The sequence below is a fragment of the Lygodium microphyllum genome, chromosome 3, assembly GCF_053477565.2.
Source record: "Lygodium microphyllum isolate KBCC chromosome 3, Lygodium_microphyllum_v1.1.10, whole genome shotgun sequence".
In the NCBI taxonomy this organism is placed as follows: Eukaryota; Viridiplantae; Streptophyta; class Polypodiopsida; order Schizaeales; family Lygodiaceae; genus Lygodium; species Lygodium microphyllum.
This window is the reverse complement of record NC_141137.1, coordinates 100,062,516-100,082,336: the sequence shown is the minus strand read 5'-3', so window position 1 is coordinate 100,082,336 and position 19,821 is coordinate 100,062,516. Positions and strand designations below refer to the sequence as shown.

The 19,821-nt window shown below is 44.8% G+C and overlaps 1 protein-coding gene across 2 annotated transcripts in view; it reads left to right on the top strand.

The window, feature by feature from the left end:
• The first annotated feature begins 1,566 nt into the window (after positions 1–1,566).
• The window catches only part of LOC148038669 (uncharacterized), a 47,737-nt gene continuing 29,482 nt past the window's right edge, over positions 1,567–19,821 (top strand). The window contains exons 1-5 of one of the 2 annotated variants that reach the window (XR_015690135.1): positions 1,567–2,045; positions 2,323–4,907; positions 5,903–6,031; positions 6,143–6,331; positions 6,480–6,529. Coding sequence is in view for 1 of the 2 variants with exons in the window: in XM_087674229.1 (XP_087530355.1) it covers positions 1,907–2,045; positions 2,323–4,907; positions 5,903–6,031; positions 6,143–6,331; positions 6,480–6,529 (3,092 nt within the window). In the remaining variant the exon portion in view is untranslated. The remainder of the gene's footprint in view (positions 2,046–2,322; positions 4,908–5,902; positions 6,032–6,142; positions 6,332–6,479; positions 6,530–19,821) is intronic. The other variant, XM_087674229.1, reaches the window with a different exon arrangement.

Genomic DNA, 19,821 nt, shown 5'->3' with positions numbered 1-19,821 from the left:
GAGTTTAGTGTTTTACAACTTCTAAGTTATATGAATTTCAGTAACCCTAAGATACTGGGTTAAATATGGCACACCCCCTTTTTAGTTATGATTGACCCTCTAAGCAATTTTACTAGACCTAAGGAATTGGGTTACTAGAGGGGACATGTTGTAAAGAGTGATTTTCATTGGATAGAATTGGAAGAACTCCTTCATTCTTTAAACCTCTTGGCAACTCTAATGCACGTGTCGTATGATGAAAAAAAAACATGCAATTTCAATAGATAGAAAGATTGTTTATGTGGTTTGAGGGTTGTCTAAAAAAGAATTGTGTTGTATTATTCTTGTTCTCATTGTCACTTTTTTATCACCATTTTGAATTGATACTTCTCTTGTGCTTGTATGGAGCTCCTATGTGGACCGTTTTCTTAGTCTCATTGGCATTTCTACTTGTTATCTAGAGGATGGATTCACATTTGTACCAAGTAAAGTTGTGAACAAATCTTGCCTTATAGTGGATGGGGATTGTTGGCTATTGCGATGCTGTTATCTTTTGCTTCACCACTATCATCATTGTGTTCATAAAGGAGTCTCATTGTTTACAACCTACATCATTGCCTTATGCTCTAGTCTAGCTATGGACTTAGGAGCCAGAAGATACTAGAGGCATTTTATAATGCCATAATTGGAGCTTGTTTGTCCTCGTGATCTTGCTTTGAAAAAGCCCACAAGTGAAGGGTCACACATTGGCTAGTTGTGCATATTACTTTGATTGGTGCAAATCTTAAGAGACACCATGTCTCAAATTTGGCACAATTTAAACATGCATATTGCTTCAAGGGACGTTATGTATTCATAATTGCCACAAATAAGTCATGATATCAATGATAAACACACTCTATCTTATGACAATTGCACACATCAGTGTGGGTACAATCATGCAATGTTATTTATGATTTTATATGGTTCTTATCCTTTCTAATAAGGACAGTGATTGCTTTATTTCAAAGCCATGTTAGATTTGTTGTATTGGTTATGGAAATGGCAAAAAATGAAAGAGTTGAAGAATGGAGGTTTTTCAGTATATACTCATTAAGGTAATGTACCCATGAATGAGTTGGTTATGATTCTAAAGTGAGTTCCTCATGGGGGACAAAAAAACTTAAAAGTGTCGATATGCATATTTTCCTAAAATATGCATAAACGAGGAAAGTTAGAATATTGAAGTGTAACATGCATCTGACACCAATTGAGGATTTGACATGCAAGTGTTTGAAGACTAATATGTAACAGGCTTAATAACTTTTGACTCAATAAGGAGCGTTGAGTGCTTGCTACTGGCTGCATGGCCGTGTGGTAGTTCTAGGTTAATGCAAAAATCTTAACCGTTGTTGAATATTAAGTGAAAGGGCATTTTCGAGTCATTTGTCTTTGTTACTTGTGCTAGAATATCCACAACAATCGTTTTGACGATGTGTTTGCTATGTGAGTGTTTAAAGACTAATCTTTTCCATTACGCTCAATCGCTATATGGCCGGGTGGTAAAACCTTGACCATGGTTAGTAGAGTCAAAACCAGAGGGCAACAGGCAGTCTAGGCAATTACATCATAGTGTGCGAATCATCGTCTTCCCCTCCCGTGCTGGACGAATTTTTTTCTTTTTGGTTTTTCGGCATCCAACAAGCAGCTCGCCGAAGCATCGGGAAGCGACGCATTCATCCATTCACAAGCACACCCGGTGCCAGCGCAATCCGTGCCTTCTTCCAGTGTAAGGCGCGGCAGCAGCAGCATCCGCCTTTCCGCTGCCCCTCAGCTCCCTGCATTCCCCGCCAGATTGATCCCCGTTTCTTGCCTCCGCCCGCCACGGATGCCTCCCTCTGAGCTATGCTAGGGTTTGTGCGCGATCCATGGGCTTATGCTGTAGTGGATGGGCCAGAAGAAGCGCGCCTCCGCTGCTCGTCACGTCCCCCCTTCCAACAGCTCCCCTTCCCCCGTTGCAGTAGGGTTTGAAGCATCCGCCGGATCGCCTCCTCCTGCTGACGCCGAGCAATGGCAAACTGCATCCAGTAAGTACTTTTTTCACTTCCGATTGCTCGGCGTTCTATGCATTCGTTTACTTCTGAAGGTTTTTGTTCATCTGATCGCTTCACTTTTAGCTGTTTCCCTTTATTCCAGCTCAAGCTTTTTGGTACTCTTTATAGTCCTCCTCTTCACGTAGCACCATTTTGGATGCACGACCGCCTTCACTGCACACTCGAGAAATTTAGCTTTCAGAATCGGTCTTAGTTTTTCCCTAACAAAGGTTTTTATGCATGTTTTTAAAGTCTCGTGCTCTACGTGCAGGACTTGCATGCAATGCCGGAGGTTGTGTGATGAACGGAGGACTTGCTGCCAATGGAGGAGGAGGGTTAGAGTCCTGGAAAGGGAGAGGAGAAGAACTTTCAGTTGTCAAAGGTGATTGTGAAAAGGCTCTTGTAGCCCTGCGAAGAGGTAATAGCACTAAAGCTTTAAAAATTATACGAGATGCATGTAACCGCTACGAAAGCAGTGCATTGGTCCAAAGAATCCGAGGTCATATATGCATGCGACTGGCATCCATTATCGAAGATGCAACAACAAAAGAACGGCATCTAAAAGAGGCCATTGATGCAGCACGGAAGGCTGTGATATTATCACCACAGTCCATTGAATATGCACAATTTCATGCACAATTACTTTTTGAAGCAGCAACTGACAGCAAAGGGTACGAGGAAGTAGAGCAGGAATGTCAAAGAGCTCTCAGCATTTTAGATCCTATTGATCCAGCAAAAGAAAGTCTTTATGAAGAAAGCCAGCACAAGCTACCGACACCTGAGGCAAGGATTGCTCAAGTGCAACAGGAACTCAGAAGCCTTGTTCAAAAGGCAAACATTGCTTCGATCTCAAATTGGATGAAGACTTTAGGAAATGGAGGCAGTGAAGAGAAACTGCGCTTCATACACATGCGAAAACTAGAGGAGCCCTTGGAGCAGCGAGTCTCGCAGCCCAAGAGACCTCATGAAGTTAAGAAGAGTGTTAAAACTCCAGATGAGATAAGAAAAGATATAGAAGTTAGAGTGGCAGCTGCACGACTCCTCCAGCAGAGAAGAGAATGCTCGCCTCCTCATTCAGATGATGGAGCAGCAGTGGCTGCCAAAGGTGGGTCACGGCTTGAACGAAGAAAGTCATCTGGTTCAGGTGTGAGAAAGCTCAGTCAAAGTCAAAATGTGGAGGAAAGAATCGATCGCCTCAAGCCATTTTGGAGTGGCATTGAACCTAAGGAAAGAGAGAGAATGCTTGAAGTTCCATTAGATATTCTAAAAAATCACTTGGGTTCATCAAAGGCCAGTTTGGCAGCAAGCTTACTCACAGAGGCCCTTGAATTTGCTCAAGAAAATAAAACTTGGAGGTTCTGGATTTGCTGCAGCTGTGGTGACAAGTTTATTGATTGTCAAGAGCATGCTCAGCATGTTATGCACAAGCATATTGATAGCCTTCCTCAGAAGTTGCGGCGGCTTCTACCTACTGAAATTGATCATGATATGGCAGATCAGATTATGGATGAAGACTGCAAGCCTTTTGATGGTCCTGCAGCAATAAAACTGCTAATCAAGTCTTCTCATCTGGGGATTGAAGAAGAGTCGGGAAGTCTTGTGAATGGGGAGCGTACAGTGGATTCAATTACAGAAGATGTATCTATAACAGCTCTAGATGAAGAGGCTGGGCAGGATCCAGATTTGGAAAAGGCGCATGTTTGTGAAGGTAAGTGCCATAGGTCAAAGACTGTGCAGCGGCTTGTTAGAGAGATGCCTACATATGAACTTCCATATGCTGATGATACCGAACGCACAAAATTATTGCAGAAAATTTACAATTTATTGCAGATCTTGTTAAGAAACAAATGTCTAGCATCTGATCACATGGAGAAGATAGTCCAGTATGCAGTTGATGAGCTTCAAAGCTTTGTGCCAGATACGTCTGTACAGTATGAGTTTAACCATTCACCACTTTATGTACGGTTTTTACCAGCACCCCAACTTCATCGCATTTTCAGATATCTGCGAGAGTTGGTCAATGCATGTGGATTAGACCAGCTGTCTGACAGCAGGCTTTCAACAGGCTTGCAGAATGAGGACGATGATGTTATACCGGACAGACTTTTCTTGAATGAAGATTTTACAATGCTAGCTTTGGATGAAAGGTTGTTAAAGGATACCTTTAGAAAACCAGCAGATATTTCTGGTGGGTCAATAAATGATGTCTCTGTTAAGCAGCAGAATGTTGCCAATGAGACAGATACACTCAATTCTCAGCCTCTTCCTTTAATGATAGTGAAAGATGGTGAAAATGTCTCCCATACAGATCTTCAGCTTGTATGGATTTATGGAGTGGCAGATTATGAGTATCAACCAACAAGCTGGAAGCAGCTTAGGGAGGCCCATGTTCAACAAAGCAGAGATATTTTGACAGCCCTCGAGAAGGAAGTTCTCACACTTCAAAACTTGTGTGAGCGAAAACGTGAGCATCTCCATCATGAAATGGCTGTGAGCATGGCAGAGGCACTCTGTATTGAAGAGTTGAAGAAAAGAGAGCAGAAAGTGGATGGAACCTTTCGGAGTTTTGAAGCAGTGCTAAAGAAACGGCAGCAGGAACTCTTAGATAGTCGTTCAATTGACCTTTCATCACAGCAAAAGTTAGAACTAGAAGCTCTCACAACTATACTTAGAGAGGCTCAAACTGTTACTGTGCCTCAATTTCCATACGATGGTACCATATCTGTGTCATCATCCAGGTTGAGTGACCTGGATGAGGAGGATGAGGATGCTTGGAGGGTTCAGGAATTTGTTCCACAAACAGATTCATGTATTGAGGTTGTCATTCAGCGACAAAAGGAACGCTCTTCATCTGAGGTACTTGTTCTCGGCATGTCGGCAAATAGTGATAATTTTCAGTCGACAAGATATGAAAATGGAGGCAAGAAAGAGGATATTTGCAGTAACCCTTTACTTGGAAGTGTTTATTGTAGTTATTTGACCTTATCTTTGACTCATCTGACACAGTTGTGCAGATATGCCTTTCATCAAATTTCACATTGAGTTTCTTATGGTGGAAGCTCTCTCTCTCTCTCTCTCTCTCTCTCTCTCTCTCTCTCTCACTCATTTCTAGTACTTTGTTTAGTATTTCCAGTCATATGTTGTTTCCTAGCTAGATGTTTCCTCTTAGGTTATGGTTTCTGCATTCTATTTGGAAACGACAGTTCCTTGAACTTAAGATGTATATATTATTGTCTCATAGGCCAATTTGGCCTTTTGTAGACAGTAATGCAACTCTCTGTGCGTGCGTGCGTGTGTGGTGTGGCCAAAACAGCCTTTTTCTGCTTTCATGTTTATTACGGTGTTTTATCACATTTGTCAGCCTTAGGTTCTTCTTTTTTTCCTGGCTTAATGTGAAAACCATACTACTCTTCTTGATGCTTGCCTTCTCTCCTTTTTTGTAGCTCTAGTAGCAGTACAGTAATGATTTGGACTAATTCTCCAAGGAAGATGATAAACAAAAACATGAAATATGTATAAAACTTGCAACACAAGGAACCAAACAAAAAAAAAAGGAGTACTGTCACTGAATTCTTTTTGTGTTGATGGGAAGTTAATTTCTTGATGATACTGGCTTCTATAGGGCTCGTTTCTTGTGCATTTGAGAGTGCTTAAAATTAAAAAATTGTAGTCTGTCAATGAGAAGTCTCTGTTTAGGGGCACCTTGGTCCTTTGCATTTCCCTTACTTAGAACCTGCTGTGGCTGGACACAAAGCTCTTTGGTTAGATGTTCTCTTTTGTATCTATAATCTGCTTTCTAGTTTTAATCTGGAAGAAAAGTTCTTTTGAGCAAGTGAGTAAATCTTTGTTAGGTCAACAAGCTGGATGCAAGGATTCTACGGGTTATGGATAATGTACAGAGGCTGGAACGAAAACTTGGGAATTCTTCTGTCCTTGATTACAGGGCTGTTGTACTTCCTCTTGTCAAATCTTTTCTCAAGGTCCTGGCTGTTTAATGAACTTTGATTTAGATCTGTTGTCATCTTCTGGACTTGCCAGTGATGTTATTGTTTAATATTTTATGACTTATGCCTCGACCTATATCTTCGCAGGCTAGGCTGGAGGATGCAGCAGAAAAGGATGCTTTGGAGAAGTCTGATGCAGCCCGGGAGGCATTCTTGGCTGAGCTTTCTCGCGATAGAAAGTATGCCGCAGATAGAGTGTTGGATGCTGGAAAGCTGGCGAAAGAAAAAAACAAGGATAAAAAAAAGAACAGAGAAAGAAGGCTAAAGGATGGAAAGGTCTGTTCTTGAATCAATAATTTGTATGCTTTTGTCTTTTCACATTGGCTGGTTTTGAAATGAAGAGTTTTTGTAAGCTTATTTTTTTGCCTTAGCTGCTTTACAGGAGGTAACATGCTTTAAATTTTTGGATTCTGTTGTTTTACAGCGAGTCCCTCAGGCTGGCTCAGATAAACAGTCCAAAAGTGTTATGGATGGGTAAGCTTATCTTTGAATTTCACTGTTTGTCTACCTTATTGATGTTATGAAGTAGATGGGTGGAGCACCAATGTTACGTTTTCCTTTGAGAGCATTGCTGTCCTTGTAATTGCACAGTACATATCCCTGAGAGTCCTACAGTAATGTCGGTGCTTTATGTCAGAATGGCATGCGTAAACCAGTGAGGCACTGAAGTGACTGTAATACTGTTTGACTGATGAAGAGTGCTTCCTCGTTTAGCACATTCTCCTAGCATTACAGACTCAACTTCTTATGTTCATCTTTGTCATTATGTATTGTTTTGTGCTGACTGTTAAGATAATATGGTCCAGTTCTTCTTAGGGGTCTCACCATCACAACTGTCAATGTTGGTTAGATGGTCTTGTCAGTCAAGGTATTTAACAAGATCGAGCAGTTTTTTGACCTATCTTTGAGTGGCCAGTCCTTTACTGCTTTTAGCCAGGTTATCAGCTAGCGTACCTGCTCAGTAACACATTTACTGGTGTTGACACACACCATGTTACATGCTAGCTCTTAACCCATTAACTGTTTGTAGGTATGCTCAAACTAGGTCTGTGCTTATTCCTGGAGATTCATTTATTTATTTAGTCTCAGGTTATGCTATGCTAGTATTGCTGGTCTTATGCATTCATCCATTCCCTTAGGACCAAGTCGCATGATCACAAAAAGTTAAAGTGCATTTTCAATTTTGGATTCATACATATGCATGCTTATGAGATCTGCTAGATCTCTTGTTTGTGTGCTGTTTTTGAGATGTGGACATCGTGTGAAGTTAATTACCTGTGCAAGATTAGGGCTTTTTGGTGACAACCAAGCAAAAGCCCTTATCATGAATGATGCACAAACTTGGATTTAGTGTAGTTGATACAAAGAAATGCTTGAACAGAGATTGAGAACTCAGAGTGTGTGACAAAGCAGTGAACAGAACTCAAGATGAAGAGAACTTATAGAGTCACATAAAGTAAGCTACAGAAAAATTTGATTATTTTTCATTATAAAACTTTTTAATCAACTAGTAGAGAGCATTCCCTTCTTCCGTTTGAATCAGAAAGTTTTCAATTTGGAGTTATGAGCTGAAAGTTATGCTCATTTTTGTGCAGCAGGGTCATGTGGACTGCACTAAAATGGCAGGGCATAAATGAGCATAAATTCAAAGGAAAGGCCAAGGATGAGGCCTAGAGGGAGATCAAAGAGTGATGAATGAATGAATGTATGAATCAAACTGCATGCAAGGGGTTGATACAATGGGCCTCAAACTTTTGTGTCTTAGGGGACCAAGGATGAGGTGAGCTGGAAGAGGAGTCAGAGATACAGATAACAGCTCTAAGAGTGTGTTGTATTCATAGAAACATGAAACGGGGAATGAGTACGGGGACGGTGATGGGGACGCGAAACCTAGGGAACGGGGACGTGGGAGCAAGAACGGCATTTAAAAAATTAAAATTCATAAATTTTTAAAAATATTTCACTCATAATCCATATGGGCTTTGGAGTGTTAAAACCAAGGTATATAATCCACAAGGACGAATCATTTTAAGTTTTTACTTAAGATATCATGCATCATTCTAAAACTACTCATTAGAAATTGAATTGCAACTTACAAGGCTCAAGAGGTAAGCTATTCAATTATAAATAATAAAATGCATAATACATATGCCATAAATGATAAAACAATGAATAATGAACTAAACTTTAAAGTCTAAGCTGAAAGAATATGCCTATGGTCCCATTGCAAAAAAACTTAAAAGATTACAAATATAAAGTCTAATCTTTGAAAGAACATGCTCATTGTCCCAAAAAAGACTACAAATATAAAGTCTAATCTTTAGATTGAAGCTAAATGCGGCATGCCAAAATAGCCCAAAGGGCAACTGTAAGACTGCAAGACTCAAGTACAAATATAATATTGGCATGGCACAATAGCCCAAGTGTCACATTGTCATTAATGATCATAATATTATATACAATATACATGTGTCATGTATCATGAGACTCATGATAAGTAAACTAAATCAAAGATTATCATCATGATCTGAGGCTGCTCTAGCTACTTCTGAAGTGTCAGCCTCATCATCATGTGTACCATGAATTGCTGCATCTCACTTAACATTAGCATGTGTCTCCTCTTCTTGTTGCATCTCCCACTCTGTGAATGGATCAGGCTTTGTTGTCATATAACATCCTCAAATTAGCACTAACGAATACTAGATCGTTTGCTCTCTCCAGACCAAGACGGTTCCTCTTCTTTGAAGTAATGTGAGCGTATATACTCCACAATTGCTCCAAACAAGAGGAGCTAATTGAATGACTCAAAATACGGATGGCTAGTTACTGCAACTCAGGACCATCCGAACCATAGTCCTCCTATCACAAAGTTGCCCCAATCTTATAGTGATCCTCCTGTGCATTCCCACAACCAAAAGAACCCCGAAAGGTCCTATAATATGAAAGCCGATCTTTGATCTTTCGTCTAGGGCCATGATCAAGCACTAGACGAGACAATATAAGTCTCCATGCATCCATAACCTCAGTGTCATTCTCCTGACCCTTGCCTTGGAAGATGATAAGTTGAGGGCGATCTTTTTGTTCATGACACTGCCTAATTCTTGGGAGACCTTGGTGGTTTCTTTCAGCAATAACCCGAATCTCTCATATGATGGGGTGAGGGGTTCAATCTTGAATGAAGAATTTAGATGTATGTCTAGTGGAGAAGGGAGCAACTCAGCTTATAATGTAAGAGGCAAGGCTGAAAAGAAATATGCAAATGCAGGATGGAGAAACAGAAGCAAAAGCAAAAGAAAGGAAAATAGTGACATTACTTGCGATCACTGTGGTCGGAAAGGCCACAAGAAGCTTGCTTGCAGATATTACAAGAAGGAACAAGAGAGAAAGAAGAATGTAGGAGACAAAAAGAAAAAGGAGGATAAGACAGATGCATCTGAGGCAGCCAAAGGCAAGGAAAAGGTCAATGTGGCCTGGAGTGTAGTCATAGAGGAGCTTTCGGATACAGAGGTTGATGTATTATGCGCAATTGATTATGATGCCCTTGTATGTCACATGCAGCATATGCAGATTACCAAGGCTGATGTGATTGATGCACTTTTGACAGTTGATGATGATGTCACTCAGTGAAACCAGCCTTCCTTCTTGGAATGGGTGGTGGTAACCTGATTTAAGAGTTAATTACAGCAATAAATAAATGCACATAAAATGAAATACACACTTTACCATAACACAGCAGACACCTTGTTGGCCCCAAAATTGACGCCCCTTGCGGTATTTCTTTAGCTTTCATTCAATTGGAAGGAGTACAACTTGAGATTCTTCAATCTCCTCCTGCTAACCAATTGCTCTTGCTGTCATAAATGACCAGCAAGCCTTTTGGGTCATTTGCCCCTTGATTCACGCAGGATTTCTTCTCCAATTTGACCCTTGGCTGGCCAAATGCTGCCCCAAATCAATTCGGGATGGGCTGGCTCTTGAAATCCCTTGATAATCTTCAATTATCAGCTGCTGATTTCAGTCCCTTGAGCCTTCAATCTCTGGCACAGATTCCAAGGTGGTTGCTAAACCTTAATTTTTGCTGTAAATTAGGGTTTACTGCAGAAATTACAGATCAGCCCACCAAAAATGATTGAGATCTCCTCCAAATGGCTAAGAATTGCTGAGAATGGTTGAGCATAGGCTGAAGGAGATGAGAGAATGCTGTAGAGAGAGAAAATTCTGAGATTTGTCACGAAGAACTGATCAAAATCAGCTGCTGCCCTGCTGTACCAGCCCCAAACAGATGCACCAACAACAATAGGAGCATCAGAGACTGTGATCTTTAGGAGAAAGTGCATGAGCAGCAATTGCCAGCTTCCTAAGGTCAAGAATACGCAATCTCCATCACCAAAATGGTCTCCAATGTCTGGGAAATGGCCCTAAAAGCTGGCAACAACAGTCCAACATCTCTTCCCAACTGCTCCAAAATGAAAAAACGAGATTTCCCTCTCCCTTCAGCCTTATTTAACCTTTCCCCCACTTGCATGTGAAAGTTTTGCCAAGTGGCAGCTTTCTTAATCCATTTTCAGCAATTTCCAGCCATTGAATTAATTTTCAGAATTAATTAATTTTGAAAATTAATTCAGCCCTTAATACATGCCATAAAATTGACCTTGCCCATCCAAAAATTAATTGGCTAGGCCATTTGCAACCCAAAGTGGTCCCATGCATTAATTGACCCTTGGATAAGCATTAATCCATTAATTAATACCTAGTCCCTAGTGTCACCACTGACACTTAATGGCCAATTAATGGTCCTAGGGGCAAATTGACACCAAAATTCACATAGAATCTAACAAGTGTAACCTGTTATAACTTTTGCCTTTGACACCTATCTTTTCACAGGGTCCTTTGGCCTTCAATTGTGAAAAAGTAGCTTGCACCTCACAAGTGCAACACATGTGCATCTTTTAATTGCACATTTGATGAATCCTTTAATCAACTGTCAATTAAACATAAGCAAAGCATCAAATTTTCACGTCCTCGTGACACTTAGCCTTGGATTGTAGACTCTGGTGCCTCTTTTCATGCAACTCCTTGCTTGGCTTGTTTTGCTATGTTCAATGCAAGCGGCTATGGAAAGGTGTATCTTGGAAATAACCATGCTTGCAACATTGATGGGATTGACATTGTACACTTGTCTCTAGATAATGGGCTAAAGCTTGTGTTGAAAGATGTCAGATATGTGCCTGGCATTAAAAACAATTTACTATCTGTTGGTTAGCTTGACTTGCATGGTTACACTACACTGTCTGGTGGTGGTTTGTGGAAAGTGAAAAAGGGTTTCATGCTGATTGCAAATGGAACCAAGAAGGGCACTTTGTATTGCTTGCACTGTAAAGCTTATAATGGCAAGTTTCTTGCAATTGCTGAAATTGGCTGTCATTTGGAGTTATGGCATAAAAGATTAGGCCATATGAGCTAGAAAGGACTTGATGTCCTTACCTCTTTGAAGAGGGTTGATGGAAAAGGCTCTAAACTCGACTTTTGTAATGAGTGTCAATTTGGAAAGCAAATAAAAAATTTGTTTTACTCTGGTGTCTCTCATAAGTGCAATGTCTTGACTTAGTGTATTCTGATGTATGTAGTACGCCTGTGAAATCATTGGGTGGTGTTGCATATTTTGTCTCCTTTATTGATGATTGTTCTAAAAAGATTTGGGTATACCTATTGAAAAAGAAAAGTGAAGTGTTTGCTGTTTTTAAAACTTTTCATGAATTTGTGACCACTCAAATAGGTGGAAAGCTGAAATGCTTGAGAACTGATAATGGGGTTGGGTTCACATCTATTGAATTCAAGTCCTTTTGTGACTTGCATGGAATTAAGAGGGGGCTTACTACTCCTTACAGCCCTTCTTCAAATGGGGTGACTGAAAGATATGATAGGACTTTATGTGAAAGAGTGCGTTGCATGCTGTCCACTGCTAATCTTTCTCATGAATTTTGGGGAGAGGCACTCAAAACTGCTGTTCACATTTGTGCATGTTTGAGATGAGCTGAGGAACAAACTTGACCCAAAATCCACCAAAGGCATTTTCATGGGCTATGGTGATGAGGGTGAATTTGGCTACAGAGTGTGGTTACCTCAGTCCAAGAAATTATTCGCAGCCGTAATGTTGTGTTTAATGAGGCAAAATTGCTGAAAGGTACTTTATAGCCTCTAATGAAGATATGAAAAAGGTCAAATTTCAGAATTTGCAGCCACCTATTACTTCAAATGATGAGCCTCACTGTACCACAGATCGAAACTGATGATCAGCCGGTTATTTTTGAGCCAGATGATGATGGACAGCAAATAGGAGCACAAGGAGGTCATGGACAGCAAGATAGACTTGTTGATTATGAAAATGTAGGTCCACTGTACGTGTGCTTTTTGCTCTCACTGCTGTCTTGGACGTAGAGCTGTACCAAATGGATCTAAAAATAGCTTTCCTGCATGGTGACATTGATGAGGAAATTTACATGAAACACTTTGAGGGCTTTGTAGTTCTTGGAAAGGAGCAGATGGTGTGTAAACTTAAACACAGTGTGTATGGGCTACAGCAAGCACCACAACATTGGTACAAAAAGTTTGACTACTTTTATGCTATGTCATGGGTTTACACACAGCCATGTAGATCATTGCTTGTACATGAAGAAGGATATCGATGGCAGCCCCATCATACTTGTTTTGTATGTGGATGATATGTTGCTAGCTGGAAAAAGAAAGACTAGCTTGGATGCTCTCAAAAATCAGCTGAAATCAGCCTTCTCCATGAAAGATTTGGGGAATGCAGAGCATATTTTGGGCATGAGGAATTGCAGAGATAGAATGCAGAAATTGCTGTTTTTATCTCAAGAAAATTACATTGAAAAGATATTGGACAGATTTAACATGGCTGAAGCTAAGCCTTTTGGTATACCCTTACCTCCTTATCTTAAGCTTAGTAAAGCCAACAGCCCAAAAGATGACGCAGAAGCAAATGCTATTAAGGGAGTCCCTTATGCATCAACTTGTGGCTCTCTTATGTATCCTATGGTTGCTACTCGTCTAGACATTGCTCATGCAGTGGGAGTTGTTAGTAGGTTTATGTCAAATCTTAGCAAAACACATTGGGAGGCTGTGAAGTGTATTCTTCGATACTTAAAGGGTACACAAAGAAAGTATGTTTGCTATGGGTTGGGTGCACTTAGTTTGTAGGGTTATTGTGATGCAGAACATGGCAGGTGACTTGGACACTCGTAGGTCCACCAGCGGGTATGTCTTTACAGTTGTTGGTGGGGCCGTTTCTTGGCGCTCCAGGTTGCAAAACATTGTTGCTCTGATTACCATTGAAGCTGAATACATATTAGCTATTGAAGCTTCTAAGGAAGCTATATGGTTAAGCAGACTTGTAGGGCATCTTGGCATGTCTATGGGTATTGTAGTATTGGGGTGTGATAGCTAGAGTGCTGTGTATCTGGCTAAGAATGCCATGTATCATTCACGCACAAAGCATATAGATGTGTGATATCACTTTATTAGACGGATTCTGGAAGATGGTCTAATCACATTGACTAAGATCAAAACACACGACAACCTTGCATATGTCCTCACTAAAATTTTGAGCAAAGCTCAGCATGAGCATTGCCTACGACTAGTGGGAGTTGGTTAGAGGTTTACTTCGGACATTTAAGTGGGAGGTTGTTGGGATAAAGATCCGTTTTTACCTTCGTGTATAGTACATGCACATTATTCAGTTGTAGATGGGGTTCCTTATATGCTGTAAGTATAAATACATTTGAGTTGCTCCCTCCCCCCTGCAGCAACTCCCCCCCCTCCCCCACGTAGCACAGCAGCGTAATAGGTAGGTTCCCAGTAGGGATGCGCAATAGAAACCTCTGGTCAGATGTCAACGCATTCTGCGAGTGCCCCCGAGTCAAACACCTTGCACATTATTCTCTTTGAGGAACAGCTCTTAGCCGTCTGTGCCACAGAGCTAGAGTTGAAAGAAACAACGATCTTTGGCCCTATGCCTTTACGAAGGGGGTCATTTACATGGTTTCCTGGTATAGCGGCTTCACTGTGGAGTCATTTGAGCTCCACAACATATTTCTTAGATACCTAGTCACCTCACTTTTCCCCGGACTGGTGGTAGAATACTGCCAGCTAGTGGAAGACTTTGGACGGCTCTTCAGCACAATTTTCCCTTTCTCCTTCGCGGATGTAGTGATAGCTGTAGGAGTCCCAAAGGTACGAGTGGCTGTGAAAGAGACAAAGAGTATACCAAAGTTCTTGGAGATTGAGGTAGTAGGTTACTCCTTTGGGCAGCAGGTCATTGTGATTGGGCAACCAGGGCAATGCATGTGCTGCCACGGCTTTGGGCATTAGGCAGTAGATTGTATACGTTTCGGAGCCAAGGCGGCTCCGCCGATAGGCCCATAGGTGGACGCTGATGGCTTCACATGGGTCTAGAGACGACAGAGAGGGAGACGGCAAGGGGGGCCGCAACGAGCTCCTCAAACATAACCTCGACAGCTGGGAGCAAGAGGGCGAGCGACGCCCCCTTGGTAGAGCACTCCGTAGGCCCCCCTGCCCTCTCCACCTGGAAGGACCGCAATCCCCCACAGCCACCACTCGCGCCACAGACTACCCCACTTGAGATCCCATAGCCCCCACACCCACCTCCCCACCTCCCAGGCTTCCTACACTGACCCTAGCCCACAATCCCCCCTTCTAGGGCCACCAACTCCCCTCCCCCCCCCCCCCCCCCCCTCCCCGCCCAAAAAAAAAAACCTCACCACGTCTTTGACCATCCCTCGATCCTCTTCCCCCCCACCACCACCCCTGCCGAGCATCTCCCCTGATCCGTACCCGTTTTAGGTGATCCCCCCCAGATCCACCCCCCCTCCTCCCACAGGAGGTGATGAGCTACACACGTCTACATTCTCCTTCCACTAGCAAGTTTCCCCCTCCCACACAGCCACCAGCGCAACTGTCCTTGCCGCTCGCCACACCTTCCCGAGACAGGCATAGTTGTTGCCACAGTTCTTTCGAAGTGGCCCATGGTCCTACCTGAGGGTTGTGGAGCGCGGAGAATTCCTACTACCTCTAGAGGTGGGGATCTTCGTGGTTAGTAAGTCAAGGAGGGGCAAGGTCTATCTACTAGCACCACTGGATGGACCAAATTACACTTTTTTCTTTCAATCCTCTCACTCAGGGGATTGGATGGCGCCATAGATAGAGGAGCTGAAGAGTTAGGTGGCGGACCACATCTCCTAGTGAATGGGGGAAGAAGGACTAGCACTGTTTGCACAACAGTGGCTTGGTTGCATGATGGACTTTAATTGATGGGTTGGTGCCGAGGTCCCACACTTGAGCATTATCTTTCGAGCTTCCCCTCCACAGTGGAGAGCTCCAAGGGATGTGATTGAGTGGCCCTTGGCACAGACGGGCCGTTTCTACCAATGTACAGAGTCACGACCCTCAGTATGATTGATAGATGCATTGATAGAACCACTTGGAGCATCTATCACCCTTATGGTCCGGCTGAAGGCCACCATGGGGGACTGGAGTTCGCCGCCCAGACTTGCGGCAAAGCGTACTTGCATGCCTCGTAGTTTTTCCTTCTCCTCAGCAGCCTCCACAACGAACAAATGGCTGTTTGGTCAGTCGCAGGTTTTCCCATAAGCTTACACCTTGTATCTTGGAATGTGAATAGTCTCCACTACAATGGGGCACGTGGTTCCAGCAAGTTGATTGTTCAGCAGGAGCTGCAGTCTGCCCTTGCTGGACAGATCGACATCTTACTTCTATAGGAGCACAAGCTCACTCCCACCCAGGCCTAGTGGGTAGGGAAGGTACTGTCGGGCAGCTCGCACACCTACTGGGAGTATGCCATAGGTGCTAATGGTAGGAGTGGAGACGTATGCACCTCTATTGGCCCGAGTTTCACTGCCTGTGTACGAGATCATGGGATGATTGTGGCAGGGAGGGTTCTATGGATTAGATTGGATATTGGGGACTCGTGCCTTGGAGTCCTCAATGTCTATGCTCCTACGGAGGTTAGAGCATGCAGCAGGTTCTGGGTGGAGATCGCGGACGGACTCTTAGAGGTGGACTCTTGGATCGTTGGAGGAGACTTCAACAGCCTGAAGGCTTTGGAGGACCAACAGGGTAGAGGCAGAAACTACCAGGGCATGGCTGGGGAGGAGCAGGAGGCATAGGAGATCTTTCTACTAGCAGTAGGAGCACGCGATGCCTGGAGAGACCCTGCCTTCCACAAGAGGGAGAGGTTGTTGGACTTCTCTTGGGGATACATGTGGCTAGATGGAGTCCTGTTGGAGCGGTTGGACAGGTTTTATGTGGGAGAGTGGGGAGGCTCTCGTGGAGGCCAAATAGGGTAGTTGGTAGGCACCACGTTGTCCGATCATTGCCCGGTTCTCCTGACACTAGATCCTCAGCATCTGCCCTAGACACCATCTTGTCGGATCCCTGGCTCGATCCATAGGAGGGAGGAGGTGACGAGACAGATAGAGGAGATTTGGACGAGGGAGTGGGGTAGGAGGGACCCATCGCAGAGGAGGTTGCAGAGGTCCTAGCTGATTCAAGTAGAATCTGCTAAGAGGCAGCCATACAGCCTAGGCAGTAGAACTGGGAGGAGGAGAGAGCACTCCAATGGGACCTCGCAGCCATGCAAAGATTATTACAGGAGACACTAGGGGATCCACCCTCCACGCACAGGAGGTGCGCGCACGAGCAATCATTGTTGGCCTAGAGGACAAGCACTTAGAGTTCTCTTTCTGCATCTCAGCAGCTTTCTAGGCATGGAAGAGAGACACGATGTGCAAGGAGTTTTTCTAGGTGCACCAGCCTTGCACCTCAAGAGAGCAGATATGCAACCTTCGAGATCATTATGGGAGGACCCGTTCTAGCCCAGACGAGGTGATGGAGATTGCCATCGACTACTACAGTCGCCTCTTCCCAGCAAGAGATAGCCTTAGCTAGAGAACAACGATGTAGACAACAGGTCTGCGATCACATCCTGTCCCTCATCTCAGAGGAGATGGGACGCTCCCTCCTAGCCCCCTTACAGAGAAGAAACTAAAGGAGGCTTTCCACACACAAGACGGGCAGAAATGCTCGGGAGAGTATGGCCTCTCTAAGGCCTTCTTCACTACCTAATGGGAAGTGGTGAACGACCCCCTATTGATGGCCTTCCAGGAGATTTTCACTTCAGGATAGATGCCAGGGAGTCTCTCGGCAGGCCTTATCAGTCTTCTTCCCACAGGGGGAGACTGGTTGGAGCTTTCCTAGTGGAGACCGATCACCTTATTGTTAGTGGCCTATAAGGCACTGACAAAGATGATTGGTAGGCGACTACGCCCAGTGCTTCCAAACATCATTAATGACATAGACAGACTTTGTCTAGGATAGGAGCATCTTGGACAATGTATTCACCTTCTTTGAGGCGACAGAGTGGGCTCAGCACAGTGGGTAGAGATTGGCCATACTACTCTTGGATTTCGAGAAAGCTTATAACAAGGTTGACTGGGATTTCCTAGAGGGCACCATGGTGAGGCTGTGCTTTCCCCTAGGCTTGGATTCACGGGGTCTCCCCAATTTACAGATTGGCCACTAGCAGGGTTCTCATAGGTGGTAGGTGTGGGAAGGAGTTTCAGTTGGAGAGATCGGTTCGGCAAGGCTGCCCCCTAGCCCCGTACCTGTTCTTACTTTTTGCAGAGGCGATGTCCCACTTTCTTAGGTCACGTGAGTGGACTACTCGGCCTTTGACTGCCAGTGAGAGAGGAGACTAAGTTGCTAGATTCAGAGTATGCAGATGATACATCACTCTATATAGTGGACGATGAGCTGATGCTGGAGAGAGTGAGGCTAGCTCTTGAGGTGTTCTATTTTGCAGCGGGAGCGAAAATCAATTGGAAAAAGTTGGTTGATTTCCTCACAGACTCGGACTCTAGCAGGGAGTGGGGTGTCCACTTGGGATTTAGATGGGTGAGTAGAGGGCAGACCGTTCGGTACCTAGGGTTCCAGGTGGGACTCGACATCACTCCCGCCCAGCAGTTTCTTCCAGTCCTCGACTCTATTCGGAGGAAGTTGACCTATTGGAGCATGGCTCGCTTGTCACTAGCCGGCCGAGCATTGCTGGTTAACCAAGTCCTCCTAGGGACGGCCTGGTACATCGCCTCGTGTCGGTGCTTTTTCTCATCCTGCATAGTGCAGCTTTGTCGCCTAGTGCAGAACTTCCTTTGTCTGGGTCAGACGGCTCCAGGGATTCCACGGCCAAGGTGGCGTGGGCGACTATCGTACGATATCAGTCAGAGGAAGGGCTTGGGATCATGGAACTAGAGTATCAGAGTATGGCCCTCTTGGGCAAGCTAGTTGTCCGCGACCTCACATCGGGAGGCCAGACCTAGAAGGTCCTATTGTAAGAGGGACTTAAGGATTGTAGACCGAGGCTGGGCAGGGAGTGGAGGCCATCCCTGAGATGGATCTTCACGTCAGCCCAGTTCCCCCCCCCCCCCCCCCCCCCCCCCCCCCCCCCCTCCCCCCTCCCCTCGAGGTTCACCTTTCCTACGCAGCCTTCTCCGCGTACGGCAGGGCCTCTGTAAGGCCCTAATCCGGAGCCCCCCAGGTTGCTAAGAGGAGATAGACCGTCAGCCTGTGATGTGGAACTCCCAGGTCAGGGATCGGGAAGGGGCACAATTGGCGAGAGCCCCCACATCCAGTGGGCTAGTTGGGAGGCTGGCCCGGCTTGTACCATCAGGACATGGCGGGAGATGTACAGGATGGTGGACGAGGAGGTGCTGTAGCGAGTATCAGGCTGCCAGAGAGGAGTGGAGTTGAGGAGAAGGGAGATAGATGTAGCAATACCTTAGGAGTGGCTTGCTCCCCCGATACAAGAGCTGACAGAGCCCAGGGAGATATGGCCTGCCAGGTTTCCACCAGCAGGCATCCCCCTACAGGTGGCAGGTAGAGTGGCGGCACTTCACCTGGGACCTTCACCATATAGGAGGGGGGGGGGGGGGGGGCGTCTGGCTTAGAGGGCATCAAGATGAGGGGATAGCTATCCTTTCATGGAAGAGGATCCGGGTGATTGGCCTTCAGGGGAAGACATGGCGGTTGGATCCTTTTGTCTTTTGGCAGGAGCTCAGGGAGTGGCGCCTCTGGATCTAGGAGGGCAAGCCACTTGATGAGCTGGAGTGGGACTCGGGAGAGTGGCTATGGCTAGCCATTGCGGTCGCCAAGAAGCCACCGAGGTTCTTGGAGTACACCGCTAGGATTGACAGACACGTATTGATGCAGGAGGATATGGATTGGGTGCCGTCACGTAGCAGGCATTGGGCGGAGCATAGTACACGGAGCCTTTTCGACGAACCTTTTGGCGCCGCCTATGGGATTGCTGGAGGTCGAGGAGGGTATCGTATTTCTTATGGCTGGTGGCACATGGAGACTTGGCGGTGGGTGGAAAGCGGGCTTGCCCAGATGCAGGAGGGAGGTTGTAAGTGCTGCACATAGTAGCCTTTGGAAACCCCAAAGCACTGCCTCTAGTCGTGTGAGGCGGCGTAGCTCGTATGGAGAGGAGCATGCCGCATCCTTCGCCGTATAGCACCCAGCCTTCGATTTATTTCATGGGGAGCTTTTTGCTGGTACGCAATCAGCCAGGGCCGTCACCTTTTGTATGAGGCCGGAATGCAGGACACGATATTCATGATCAAGGCAGGGTCGTGTGCAGTGGTTGGTTTAGAGGC